The sequence below is a fragment of the Peromyscus eremicus genome, chromosome 6 (genome assembly GCF_949786415.1).
Source record: "Peromyscus eremicus chromosome 6, PerEre_H2_v1, whole genome shotgun sequence".
Classification (NCBI taxonomy): domain Eukaryota; kingdom Metazoa; phylum Chordata; class Mammalia; order Rodentia; family Cricetidae; genus Peromyscus; species Peromyscus eremicus.
Window position 1 is genome coordinate 76213734 of NC_081421.1, and position 15584 is coordinate 76229317.

The following is a 15584-nucleotide window of genomic DNA, read 5'->3' on the forward strand; positions in this document are numbered from 1 at the left end:
TATATTACTTCCTCCTATCTATTATTATTGTAGAAATGTCTATTCTTCCTAAAGTTCAACACTCTATTTACCCAATATATTCTATTATAAAACATTCTATAAAAAAGTTTGCCTCTGCTAACCTACTTCCCTCTCTAGTAGCTACCCCATTTATCTTCTTCCTTTAAAGTATGACTTCTTGAACTTTTTACACTTAATAGCAAAAGCTGCCTCCATTTCTTTCCCATCATCCTCTCCTTAAATTCTGCCAATCACCAAAATTACTTGAAAAATTACCAATGATCTCCCACCAATTTCATTTTACCTGAGAAACATTATTTATCATTCCCTTCTCTCAAAATTATAATCATCAAAGACCCTCAAAGAATCAATGAGAAAGATTTATTTGCATCCAAAATATTTTAATAGCAAAGAATAAATTATAAATCTCAATAATGCATTTCTAAATAGTCAAAAGCTCAAGTTAAAAAACCTGGAACTTTAATATCTATTGCAAGTAAAAGCAACAAAATGTAATTATCTGAATATAATTTAAAAATTCAGATAACATATACTTATTTTATATTTAGGCCAAAATATAGTAACATAAACACAAATTATTTATGCAAGTAATTTTAAAGTCTAAATTCCTGGGTAAAGTTTGGTTCTCTGGGAAATAATAAAAAAGTTAACATTTGATATTATTAGTCTCTATAATCAACACTGATTTCCTGAAATTAAGCAAATAACTTTTCTGCTTCCTTTAGTCTTCTTTTCCTATCAATTTTAGCAATTGTTGACCAACGGTCCTCTCTCATTTTTCTCGCACTTCCAAACTTCACAGAAGATGCAGGAGTTGATAGAGATAAAGGAGTCTAAATACAAAGTAAAGTAAAACAGTATCTTAATATTTTTAAAAAAGGAAATTGGCTTTTAAATTTTGCTTTCTGAAATAAAATTTAAAAGCTACCTGTTTTGGTGTTTTGACCAATAGATGAGAATTTGGTGAATTATTACTGTAAAATCTGTTTGATGTCTCTTCCTCTGAAACCATGCTCTTGAAGAAAAAACCAAAAATACAATGTTGCAGTTATCATCAATATTATGTTATTAAAATTTTCTCAACATATCACCTATAAGGAGAATGAAAAGTAGAGCAAGTAGAAGAACAGAAGATGGGGAGCAAAAAAAAAAGAGAGAAAGAGAGGGAAGGAGGGAGGGAGGGAGGGAGGAGAAAAGAAGTTAAAAAAAAGGAAAATAGGGCTTATAACATTTGCACTCTGAGGTTGGAAAGCAAAGTACTTATTGTGCACAACACAAGTGTGGCTGTCTGCTACAGGTCTGTGGGTCATGTGGCATGTAACATTAGCCACTACCATTTAAGGCTAAACTTGACCAAAAATCAATTGCTAGTCACTATTTCCTTTGGAAAATATAGGAATTCAAATAAGATTCCAGAATTCCAAAACAGTTATTTCCTTTCATTTCTGCCAGCATAATTATTGCCTAGGAAACAGAGAGGTTCCTGGTACATTCCACTATATGATGTTCTCAAGGTCACACACGTAATTTTATTTATTTTAATTTTGCCTAGTTTTACAGTGCTGGGCATTAAAGCCAGGGCACCAATACTAGACAAATACTACCACTGAGCTATAATCTTACCCATACAATTCTCCTTTTAAAAAATGAAAATGAGTAATTTAAAGTAATTTTGAGTATCACAATAGCTAAGACATTGGCCAAGATCACTCTGCTAGAAATATAGCAGAGATTAAAACATTGGAATGTTTATCTCCAAAGTCCAGACTATTTCTAGCCACTCTTATTACATTTGTATGTATCTGGACTACATTTTCCACTGGAAGCTATTACATACAATGACCTCCATAGCTATGGTACCAAACTATATTCAAATTTTGGCTTAATGTTTTACTGTATTATCTTATAAAAGGAACTTGTATAGCTTAGTTTCCTCAACTGTAAAATGAAAATAACATTCTCTATACTTTTATAGAATGAAATTGTTATAATAATTCAACTAATCTATGGAAAATGTTTTAAATAGGTTCTAGTTCACAATTTTAATTACTGAGATGTTAATCATTATCTATGGGATTCTCGAGTAGGGACTCCATATGTTAACTTCAATAACAGGGTTCTAATGTTCAACTACTCAGTATTCCAAAACCACAACAAATTAGAGGCTCCTAAGCAATAAAAAGCTTTAAATATCTTATAGTTTTAAGTGGTAATCATGAAACAAGAAGGCATAGGCAGGCGGATCTCTGTGAGTTCAAGGCTAGCCTGATCTACACAGTGAGTTCCAGGACAGCTAGACAGCTAGAACTATGTAGAAAGATTCTGTCTCAAAAATGAAAAGAGAAAAAAGAAAGGAGAAAAGAAAAAAGAAATGAAATCAAATGAAATAATGGAACAATTGACTTTAACTAGAATTTTGTCGCTAAGATAAATAAGGTTTATTGCTCAATTTAGTGTAGTTCTCTTAAATTAGTCTACGTTATTATTTAACCTTTATCATCCTTTAAGAAAGTGGTATAGAAATGTAGAATATAGATATGATGGGATAAAAGAGTAGATTAATGAACCTACTTTTAAAGAGCAACAACTTGTTTAAAAATGTTTTATATTGCTATAGATTTTAGTTATTGATACAAATTTAAAGTTTAAAGTTAATTTTGTTATACTGTGTGTGTGTGTATATATATACATATATATATATATTTCTACTCTTGTTTAAGGTATTATGTTTATATAACTCATTTAAATTGTAATAGGTAATTAAGAAATACAGATTAATAATTAGTCTTCTATGATAGTCAAACTTATACTCAGATTAATTTTTCTAGGTATACATAGATATATTTCAGATAGGTAATCTTCAAACACTTCAAAGACCTACAGAACATGGCATTTAAAATGTTTTAAAAACTTAGGACTTTCTGGACAGTGAGAAATGTCTGCTCCTAGCAACACCGATTTACTTCAAAGAGAAAGATGGGCGTCAAAGACACTCCATATGGAGTTTATCTTCTTCTTGACAAAAATAGCCATTTGGGCAAGAAACTGTTCTTGTCTGGACTGCTTGACAAAATGTTGTATTGACTGGACATACAGGATCCACAAGAAGGTGACCACTGAACTTTGTAAGGCGAGATAGTCCTTCAGGTTCCTGCTTCACAGAAGAAACTGCCAGACATTCTACAGGACACAGAGAGGAGTGACTGAGAGACTCTAGGCCTGTGGGCTGAAGATGAATGCCCCAACTTTGCAGAGGAACTTTGGATGACTGTCCAGGCAGCCAGCTGTCTCTGTCATTCTAGATTTTTGGAAGTTGCTTACAATGCTCTTCCTGTTTACTTAGGTAATATTATATCCTTCTGGGGTCTTTGATGTAGTTGAAGACTAGATAGTTATAATTTTCCTTAGTTATGATAAAAGATAAATTAGATATAAAACTATAGACTCACAAATATAGGAGAGATAGAATATTTTCTCTAATTTTTCCAAATACAAATAGACTAGATATTATAACTGTAATTCTTGCTTGATTACTGTTTTGTTATATGTAATTTTACTATGTTAAAGTTAAACCCTTCCTTTTTGATTAGACAGAAAACGGGATCTGCTGTGGGATGTTCTGTATGCTGTGAATATGTGTTGCTCTGATCGGTTGCTAAATAAAAAGCTGATTGGCCAGTAGCTAGGCAGGAAGTATAGGCAGGATAAACAGACAAGGAGAATTCTGGGAAGTGGAAGGCTGAGTCAGGAGATGCCAGCCCGCCGTCCAGGGAGCCGCATGTAATGGCACACAGGTAAAGCCACGGAAAACATGGCAACATATAGATGAACAGAAATGGGCTGAGTTTAAGTGTAAGAGCTAGTCAGTAGTTTGGCTAATGGCCAAGCAGTTTTAATTAATATAAGCCTCTATGTGTTTACTTGGGTCCAAGCGGCTGCAGGACTGGCAGGTGAGAGAGATTTGTCCTGACCACGGGTCAGGTGGGACACAGAAAAAATTCAGCTACAAGAAAGTATTGGTATGTGTAAATTGGAATAAACATTCCTATAAAACAGTAGGAGAAGTAGGTTCCTTAAAAATGCTATCCTTACAACATTACCCCTTCAGAGTGACAGAATGTTACAGTTGTCAATCAATACTGTAATATAAATGTTAATCAGTAGTGGTATAAAATAAAGCAACAAATATGCAAAAAAAGATGAGACCCTTAATAACAGATTTGGCTGTGAAACTATTAAAATATCAATCCCAATTTTATGGATTTTTTTGATTTTTTGTTTGTTTGTTTTTGTTTTTACCATTTTTGTTTTTAAATGTAGAAAAACTTCATAATATTTCTCTGGAAAACAAGACAATAATGATTACTCATCTCATATGCCAAATATATAAGATGGTATGCTTTTAAGTATCATGTTTTCAAAAATTTAGAGGAAAACTGTTTGAACCTTAATTTCTGTAAAATGACATGAAAATATGATTCTATGTTGTGACAGTTGTGCTATATTTATCACAATTGTAAATAACTATGTACATATGCTACATATTTATATCAAATAATAACACAAATAATAATAAGAGCAAGTAAAAATGCTGATTCTTCATAATATTTTTACCAAGAGATCAGTAGCTTCCGAGCTATCTGAATTAACATCAAATTCAAGGACTGTTTTTTTCTTTTTATTACTTCCTCCAGTGGGTATGTATTTATTTTCTCTTTGATGTATTTTCATTTTAGTTGGTGTCTTCACTGTATATTCCTGTGCAAAAATAAAAAAAAACATACATAATGATTAATGTGGTAGGATACACCAATAATGCTAATCCCACCAAGGGGTTTCTTATGTGTCCATGTAGAATATACGACAGGGAGAAGTTCTAGTAGAAGAATGGTCATCAGCAATACTTTGTATTTTTTTCAAACTGTGAAAATGTCCATTAGTGTAAATAATGTTCTTAAAGTTTTCTAAAAGTTAATCTTCTGATAAAGTGTTTTACTGGTAATTCAAAAGTTGTAAAGTTGCTTATGTATAGACTCTTTACTACTACTGGTTGGTTGATTTTGGAAGAACTGCCAGAGGATGCAAAACTTGAAATAAGCAAACATCTTAGGAGTAAGATGCAATTCGACCCAAGTCATTGCTTCAACACTGTCATCAGTCAATTTTTTACAGATGAACATAAAGACATACATATCTGATGGGTGATGTCCTGTATGCTGTTAATATGTGTTGCTCTGATTGGTTGATAAATAAAGCTGTTTGGCCAATGGTGAGGCAGAATAAAGTTAGGCAGGACATTCCAACTAGAGAGAGAGGAAGGAGAAAGACAGAGCAGAGGAGATGTTGCAAGCTGCTGCCATTAAGAAGCAAGATGTAAAGTACCGGTAAGCCACAAGCCACAAGACAAAGTATAGATTTATAGAAATGGGTTAATTTAAGATGTAAGAGCTAGCTAGTGAGAAGCTTGAGCCATTAGGCCATATACTTTGAAAATAATATAAGTCTCTGAATGATTATTTTAAAAGACCATGGTGTCACAGGAGCCAGGCAGGACCAGAAAAAACTTACAACTACACATATCTGATGGTACACATCCTAATTTGCTGGATAGATCACTATGAAGTGTCAAAGCTAAAATAACCCTAATTTATCATGGCTCATCCAGTATACTTCATAATGTTCCCATACATAGACAATGCAATATTATATATTTTTTACTGCCTTACAATATTTTTGACATGGTAGTTTGATAATTGTTAAATGAATTGTTCTTGTCAGGATGAAATGATGCTTGTTAAAAGAAAACATGAAATAATTTACACTCATTAAATAGTTACATGGGGGAGTAACCTTAACAATAATTGAACTCCGGACTACTTTCATTCATGCAGCCCACTGTCAGTTGTGACAATGTATCCCTCTATAACTTGCAAGATCACTTTTCTCTAAATAACATTACCTTGCTTGTTTTGTGAATCTGTATGAGAACTTATTTTAAATTCTTTGTATAAGAGGCTAAGAACCTGGAAACATCTGTCCCAGACCCCAAACACCAGTAATAGTATCCTTCACAAATGAAAGAGAACTTAATATATAATGTATTAATGCAATGTATTAATAACTAATATATAATATAGTATGATAAATACATAATTTCTAGATAAAGAACTTCACTCATAGATTTCTATACAAGAAATACTAAAGTGAGACTCTTCAGTCTAAAATGAAAGGATGCTAGCTTCAAATCCCCAAGAAATTCAAGGTGCTGGGATGAAGACAACTGCATAGGAAACAAAAAAGAGAGTATAAATTCTATTTGTAACTTATTTCAACTCCTGTCTGATTTTAAACACAAATACATAAAGTAACAATTGTAATGAAATATAGTGCCTAAAATATATTAACACATCGTTTACCTAAAATAAAAAATGACACAATAAAAGAGAAGAAAGGGACTAAACCTATAATAAAGCAAATGTTTTCAACACTGTTGAAATTACATTAATACTAATTCAAATTAAATAATTTTAACTTAAGGTGTTATAATTGTCAAAGTACCATCAAGCAATGACTCTAAAAACAGAAAGAAAAAAAAAAACCTCAAAATTAAGATTTCACTCTAAAAAGTATCTACTTAACCTAAAAGGAGAGATACAAGAAAAGAAAAAAGATGTTAAGATTTAGCATAAGCAACAAAATGATGGAAGTATATTCTACAATCTAATTCAATTCTAATTCAATGTCTATCACCTAATCAAAGGACAAAGACTAAATTATGTGGAAAAGATAGGGATTATATGTTGTTCACAAAAGACAAACTTTAGGTCTAATAGCAGAGATTAACAGTAAAAGGCAGAAAGTGATGAATCGTATTAAAGAAAGTAGGTTTGAAATAGCTAATTCTTATTGAACAAAATGAGATAAAGAATGGCATTTTAAGATTTCAGTCTATCAAAATATATTATAAGCAGACAAGCAGACTCCCAAAACATATGAGCGAATAACCAAGAAAAATAATGAACTCAGAACCCTACTTTTACTAATTAGTAGAACAACTAAACAGACACTAAGGAAACACAATGTTTTAAAGATTCTGTAATGCAACCAAATGGATATTAGGGAAATTCATAGCACATTAATAAATATCTAATGAGTTAAGAAGAGTTACAAGAGCCAGGCATGGTGGCACACACCTTCAATACCAGCACTCAGGAAGCAGAGGCAGGCAGATCTGAGTTTGAGGTTAACCTGGTCAACGGAGCAAGTCCCAGGACAGCCAGGGCTATACAGAGAAAACCTGTCTCAAAAACCCAAAAATTAAAATTAAAAAAGAAGAAGAGTTAAAGGAAGCTTAAAAACCAATATATGACAAAATCTATAGTATATAGTAAAAATCAATGCTTGGAGAAAAATTGTAGTTACAAATGCCTCCATTAAAAATTTAGATCAAGAAGCCAGGCATGATGGCTCATAACTATACTCCCAGCACTCAGGAATTTTAAGACCAGCACAGGTTACATATCAAGTACCAGGCTAGTCTTGGCTACAGTAAAAAAAACTCTGTCTCAAAAAAACATGGCAAAGAATAAAGCTATATGACAATTTAATACAATTGGTAATTTCTTGTATCTTAAATAGAAAAAGATGAAAAAACTGTAAAATTCATGTAAAAGCTCAAGTTTAGTTAGTAAGTAATATACTAATGTAAACTTTTTTGGTTTTTACATATGTGCCATGGTGTGGGGAAACCGAGTAAAAGATATACAGAATTTCTATATATTACCTTAGCAAGTTTCTGAAAATACAAAATCAATCGCAGTTATTTATTTAAAAAAAAAAACCAGATAACCACACCCACTACAATGACTAAAATGAAAAGGCTAAGAATATAGCGCCATTAGAATATTCACTGATTCTAGGTATAATGGGAATTCTTTAAATTGACTTAATTACTAAAAAAAATGAGTGGCACCAATCAGTGGTGGCGCATACCTTTAATCCCAGCACTCAGGAGACAGAGGCAGGGGGATCTCTGTGAGTTCGAGGCCAGCCTGGGCTACAGAGTAAGTTCTCGGAAAGGCGCAAAGCTACACAGAGAAACTCTGTCTCGAAAAAAAAAAAAAAAAAAAAAAAAAAGAAAAGAAAAGAAAAAAAAAGAGTGGCAGTATATACTAAAATACCTATCTCTACAATCTAGCAATTTCATTCCTTTGTACATACATAACTAAAGTGTGTATGTCAGATACTAGAACTTTTATACTTTCATAAAAGTCTACCCCGAAAACTATCCAAATATTTATTAATAACACAATTGATCAAAAAACTGTAACACAATCACACACTAGTATATTATATATACGTAAAAATGGTCTATAACTTTAAACTACAACATAGGTAAACCTAATAAACATAATATTCAATAAAAGAAATCCAGATAAAAAGAGTATGTGCTACATGAGAAGTTGAGATTAATAATTAATCTTGGAAGAAGGACTAATGATTGGAGCTTTTCTGAAATAACAGTAAAACTCTATTTTAATCTGAGTCTTGGTTATAAAGTTGTGTTTGGTTTAATTTAAGGTGAATAATTAAGATCTGTAATTTTTTCTTAGAAATATTTCAATTAAGTTTTTAAAGTAGAGTTATTCTTTAATATTGTTTCACATTCTTAACAATGTGGTTATGAATGTTTTAATATAAAAGTTTTTCTAAGCTATATAGTTACACTGGCTAATTAGTTGCCAACTTGACACAAGAGAGAGTCATCTAGAAAGAGGGAACCTCAATTGAGAAAATGCCTACATAAGACTGGACTATAGGCAAGTCTGTGCAGCAATTTCTTGGTTGATGTGAGAATGCTCAGTCCACCCTGGGTAGTTGGGCCTGAGCTGTATAAGAAAGCAGGATACGCAAACCAGTAATCAGCACTCCTCTATGGCCTCTGCTTTAGTCCTGCCTTGAGTTCCTGCCCTGACTTCCCTCCATAATGGACTTTATCACAACAACAGAAAGAACACTAGAGCTAAAGCTGACTAATCTTCAAAAGTTGAATAATATTTGTGTGTATTTATCAGATTAGGACTGAGAATTTTTTTCTTGCTTGCTGGAGTGGTCAACAAGAACACAAAACCCACATCATAAAGAATATGAAATATATATATGAGGCCAAATCCATCTCTGAGTCTTATTTAAAAGTGAAAGAACTGGCTCTATGATTAACATATACTTATTCCCATTTATTTCCAGGAAACAAAGAAAATAAGACACAAATTTTCAATTTAAAAGAATGGAAACAGGTTCAGATACTTTTCACCTCAACATGAGAAAGAAGTGTCTTTGTAAAGACTCGTCTTCAACAGTGAAAGAAGAGTGTCTCATTCTCTAGTAAGTTATGAACTCGGGTAACAATCTATTTAGCTATCCTTCTGTCTGGCTATGTAGAGGAAAGGAAAATTAAGAGTTGAATAGCATATAAAAGAGGGGTTATTAGAATAAAAATCTGCCTTACACTTAGTGTGGCAAGGTTGTATGATTTCCCTGAAGATTAAATAAATATGTGGCCAAGTGTAGTGGAAAATGCTTTCATTCCCAGCACTTCAGAGGCAGAGGCAGAGGCAGAAGAAGAGGCAGGAGAATCTCAGTGAATTCAAGGCCAGCCAAGACTACAATGAGAGACCCTGTCTCACAAAATCCAAATAAACAAACATGCAGAAGGCAGCTAAAATTGAGTCATCTTGCTAATGACAATTACTCCAAGATGACTGCTAAATAAAAGGCAGAAAAATGATGTAGAACAAATAGTAATGTGGGTAGTAAATCTTGTAAAACGTCAAATCAGAACCAGACCTCTCACATACAAGACTTTGCAACGGTAAAGAAACAGCAAGTAATGGAATCTGCCCAAGACGCCATTTAGTTTGGACAAATGAGAAAAAAATGATTTAAAAATGAAACATTTCATGCTGATGCCACAAAAAAAATGGTCTTTGCAAAAAAAAAAAAAAAAGAAAAGAAAGAAAGAAAAAACCCCAAAACTAGTTTTATATGTGTATAATCTATGGCATATAATATCAAAACATTTTTTATTAAAAAAAATACTATTATCTTGGAAATACATCAACCAACCTTTACAACTGTTGTAGATAAAATGTTTTTGTTTTTGGCAGATGTCTGCAGACAATCTCTATTATCTTTGGATTTGCCGCTATCCATTGATGAGGAAATCCGAGATACACTTTGTGAAGGAGTTGTTTTAGAATGAAATTTTCGACAAGTGGCTTCAGGTGATTCCAGTAAAGATGCTTGTACTTTCTACATTGGACAAAAGTGAATAAAACTGTATTAGTTTGTTTTTTAAAATATTGTCACATTATGAAGCCCATGTTGGCCTCAAACTCAAAAATACTTTAGTTTTGCAGTCTCATTCATCTTTTAAAGGGAGGAAAAAGTGCCAACAGGGAAATTTTCAGGAAAAAAAAATGAAAAAATGGTCATTTGCTCCATTTTTGAGAGTATGTTACAAATTTACTCTAAATACTTTGCCATTATTTCAACTCAATGGTTTTTCCAACTCTATCTTCGTATGCAGCTTCCTTTAGCAATTCACATGGTAAACTGCTAGTAATTTCTTTCCATATACACTGTATAAAATATAAAAGATAAAAATTTCCTAGCGAAATACACACACACACACACACACACACACACACACACACACACACACACGAGAAAGAGAGACAGAGAGGGAGACAGGGGATGGAGGGGAGAGGGAGAGGGAGAGGGAGAGAGAGAGAGAAAGAGAAAGAGAGAGAGAGTGTATGTGTGTGTACTGGGATCAAATCTAGAGCCTTACACATGCTATGAAGTCCCCTATGACTAAGGTACATCTTAAGCCCTCAAAGGTAGTAGAAATTGCTTTAGTAGAATATTATATGAAATCCAAGTACAACATATTCTATTTTATCTCTTTCTTTGGTCATCATCATCTCCATGAATACAATTATGGAAAACACTCAACTGACAGAATGAAATACACAGTTACGCAAATGTGCACACCACACACACACACACACACACACACACAGGACTAATGTACAATATTTCAAAAATTTGGTATTTGAACTAGGAGAATGAGTTTAAACTAAGGGGTATAAGGAACATAATTAAAAAGTGATTGCAAAAGGTTGGAGAGTTTGCTCAGTGATTAAGAGCACTGAACATTCTTCCGGAGTACCCCTGTTCCATTCCTAGCACCCACATGGTAGCTCACAACCAATTTTAATTCCAGTCGCAGGGAAGCTGACACCCTCTTCTGGCCTTCTCAGGAACTGCAAGCACAGACATGAATGAATACTTGAATAAATACACATAAAAAATAAAGGTGGGGCCATACAGATCTGAGTGGCCTGTGCTGCTACCCAGTGCCATGGTGATGACCAGACCAGAGCTGCAGCTAAGGGCCATGTCTGGGTCTGTGGCCCTACTGCAGCCAGGGTCTGTGTTGATGTCCGAGGCTCCTGTTACCATCAAAGGCCATGCGGATGCCCAGGGTCTGGGCCACCACCTGGGACCATGTTAAGTGTCCGAGGGCCACACTGCACACTGCTGCTGGGGCTGTGCCCATTTGAGTAGCCTGCACTGACACTGGGGCAATGGTGACATGCAGACCCAAATGCTGCCGAGGACTATGTCTGGGTCCATGGTCCTACCACAGCTGTGTTGATGTCTGTGGTCCATGTTACCACAAGCGGCCATAGGAACCATGCATGATGAAATCAGAGGTTCATGCTAAGCCAGCCCTGCCCTTCACTGGCCCTGAGAAAGCTGGCCCTGGACACTGCAGCAAGAGAGCTGGCCCCCACATTCAGGAGAGATGGACCTACCCCTCACCACAGAAGAGGGAGAACTGCCCCTGATGGCATGGGCATAGAAGAACTGGCTCTGCCCCTCACCTGAGGTGGAGGCCCCCGTAGCCTGGCCTGACCAGCTCAGTTACCACCCAGGCCCATCCATAGCCTGGCCTTGGGTTAGACCACCCTAACATCTATCCCATCTAGGACTCGCTGGAGCTCATGAAGGGACTGGTCCTGTGGAAGAATACCTACAGGATCTCCATGACTCAGGGCAGCCACAGTATATTCTAGAGGAGTTTCGGTGAAGATCCAGTGATGATGGTGTACCAGAAACCAGAGGCTTTGAGGCAGACCAATGACTCACTGCAATGAACATTTTCCAAGTACAACTGACTGGACATACACTATGTGACACACCGAGGCTCCCAATGCCACTAAGCACAAATGAAGAGGTATTGAAGAGGCAGGAAAGACAGGGGAGGGAAGAGGGTTTTTGTTTATTTGTTTTGTTTGTTGTTATTTTTGCGGGTTTTTAGTTGGTTGGCTAGTTAGTTGATTTGGTTTGAATTTTTTAATTTTTTAATAAATTTTCTTTTGGGGGGATGCTGCAAGGGTGAGGGGCAGATAAGGAAGTACTGGGAGGTAAGCAGAATTGGGGTACACAATGTGAAATTCCCAAAGTATCAATAAGGAAATTATGTTAAATAAAAATAAAAGTTAAAATTTAAGAGACTACAGATAGTATTAAAAAAAAACATTAAAGTATGAGCATATAACATTCTCTTCTTTGTGTATATTACTGTCTTGCCAGGTGATTACAAGCACATCCCCAGGATTAAATTTGCTTATCTAGAAAATCAAGTTACTAAATAAAAATGATTTAGTTATTGCCTCATGCTAATAATCTATCACTTCATAACCATTTTTCCAGCAAGTAGTAATTTTTCATTTTTCTGGACTTTTTTTGAGAATATGTCTGAAACTCCTATGTGTATCAAGTTGTCTTTGAACTTGCAGCAATCTTAGCCTCCCAAATGCAGAAGTAAAGGTCTGACACTTTTTTTTCATTTGCATTTCTGTATCCTTTTCATACATGTTTCTATACTGTAACTGAACATTCATGTTTTTTCCTGCTCTCTGGATTGAATTCATCAGAGGAAATACTTGGAATCTCCAGACTAGAGCTTTTCCAGGACAAATTTTCCCCAACTAGATCTCAGAGTGGCAACTTAACGTCACTGTTCCACCACCTTGTGGCCATATCAGGGAAATGCCATTTATCCTATAGCCTAAAAGAAAAGACAACCCTGACTTTAATACACACATCCCTTGGAGAGTACATCTTTCTTCACAATAATGGAAATAATCATAGAAATATATATTTCTGTAAACACCATAATTTTTCTGATTATATTTCAAATGATGCAGAACACACTGATTCTCTCTGTTGTATTTATCTTATATGTCATTTACTCTATGCCAAAGATTATTTTAAATAGTTTATAAATACCATCTCAATACTAACAAATTGAAGATGTAGGTAAGATAATATCTTTAGAGATGAGATAAAATAATCTCTTAATTTTTTTAATGAGAAAATTAAGGCATCAAGAATTTAAGTAACTTACACAAAATCAGAAACATTTGCTCAATTTAATGATTATATTAGATCTATGATATTCTACTACGGTTAGAAAAAGTATAATTGCCAAAGGCCTAGTTAAATTTCTTCAATTCTTTAGTAATTTTTAAAATTTTTGCAGCACACATAACATGCAGACTCCCCAGATAAAAGATATAGCACTTACTAACCTGATAACAGATATAATTAAACATGAATCAGCATATCTTTAGGAAAACATGTAATATATAATTTAATTATATGAATGTTCTATATTTATAAAATAATATCAGTGATTAAATATTTTTTTTTTTTTTTTTTTTTTTTGGTTTTTCGAGACAGGGTTTCTCCGTGTAGCTTTGTGCTTTTCCTGGAACTCACTTGGTAGCCCAGGCTGGCCTCGAACTCACAGAGATCCGCCTGGCTCTGCCTCCCGAGTGCTGGGATTAAAGGCGTGCGCCACCACCGCCCGGCGATTAAATATTTTTTATCTTTATCAGATAGTGCACTGACCACAACCTTGCTGGTTTATTTTATTATGATGACAATTTCTTCAATGATAATCTTTTCAGGTGTCTGGTACAGGCTCTGGGAAAATAAAACACTAAGTATTCTCAAACAGATTCAATACTTCCTTCTTCTCTCTCTTTAGCTCCAAGGTCACAAAGCTATGGCACCGTCTATGCCTAACAATTGAGTTATTCCCAGAGTACTCTGTTTCTCACTTCAATGTAACTATAATCATATCAATGTCTGTTAGAAGACAGCATCATTATAAAGAAAATAAGAATTTAACCCCAAAACTGGTTAAGTTAGAAGCTCTGGATTAACTCTTCTTCCCCACACTGGAACTTCCTTCCACTGTAGGGAGCTCTACTAATATAATTTTTATTTTTATTATATTATTTGTTTTATTAATATTTTATTTTACTATTTTTGTGTGTGTGTATGACGAGATGGCTCAGAAAATAACCTGCCAACTTTCATCCAATCCAAAGGACACATATGATGGAAGGAGAACAGCTCCCACAACTTATCCTCTGACCTCCACATAGGCACTGTGGCATGTATGCATGTACACATACACACACACACACACAATGAATAAATGTAATTAAAAGTTTTTAAATAATAATACTGAAGCCATCTCTAAATCTCCAAAACAAAATGACAAATGTTTTAAAATTTTAGCTAATACCTTTAAATTAATATACCAAGAAATAATTTTGGAAATGAAATTGTATGACATTTTTTTAAGTTATTTTCCTACTTATGAGCAACAAGAATTATTTCTAAATAAATGTTTAAAAAATGGGTTTATGCTGAGATATACTCCAGTAGCAGAACATTTGCCTAACACATGCAAGGCCCTAGGTTCAAACTGGATTGAAAATAAATTGGTTATAATGAAAACAGAAAGACATAAAACTCTTACCTTACCGGGTGGTGGCACATGCCTTTAATCCTTGCACTAGAGAGGCAGAGGCAGGTGGATCTCTGTGAGTTCAAGGCCAGCCTGGTCTACAGAGGTAGTTCCAGGACAGTCAGGGCTGTTACACAGAGAAACCCTGTCTCAGACAAAAAAAAAAAAAAAAACAAAACCCTCTTACCTTGTCTTTGAGAATAGCTGTGTTTTCTTTTGCCAGTTTTAGTTTTTCCTATTAAAAATAAATAGCAAATTATATAACAATTGATACTATTAACACAATTAAAACAAACTTGTTAAAACATTTTCTAATAACTATTAAAGAATAAAACTCACTTCTATAGAGTTGTTATTTGGATTTATCTTTTGATTCTATTCCCTCTCTCTTACACATCTGTGGAATCATTAGTAAGTTTCTTTGAGTTCTGAATCTCAACTTTCTGACTTGTGAAATGAAATAGATGGACAAAACGACATGGTAAGGGCTATAGACAAGTAACTAAACAATAAAGAGTGGCAAAGAAATCCAAATTATGGTCTATCTTGACAGATACAATCATCTTTTCCCCTAGAGATTAACAAAGTACATCTTAATGGTACTTTGAATAATTAACTTTTAAGATGAAATAAAGATGAAGTATAAAATAATATGCTGAGAAGCAAA

At 34.2% G+C, this 15584-nt stretch overlaps 1 protein-coding gene across 1 annotated transcript in view; it reads right to left on the reverse strand.

Moving 5' to 3' along the window:
• Positions 1-380: 380 nt before the first annotated feature.
• The window catches only part of Sycp1 (synaptonemal complex protein 1), a 98998-nt gene continuing 83794 nt past the window's right edge, over positions 381-15584 (reverse strand). Inside the window, exons 29-33 of the mRNA XM_059265977.1 lie at positions 15105-15152; positions 10147-10332; positions 4636-4779; positions 950-1036; positions 381-854 (exon numbers count right to left, since the gene is read on the reverse strand). Of these exons, the coding sequence (XP_059121960.1) occupies positions 717-854; positions 950-1036; positions 4636-4779; positions 10147-10332; positions 15105-15152 (603 nt within the window). The 3' untranslated portion in view covers positions 381-716. The remainder of the gene's footprint in view (positions 855-949; positions 1037-4635; positions 4780-10146; positions 10333-15104; positions 15153-15584) is intronic.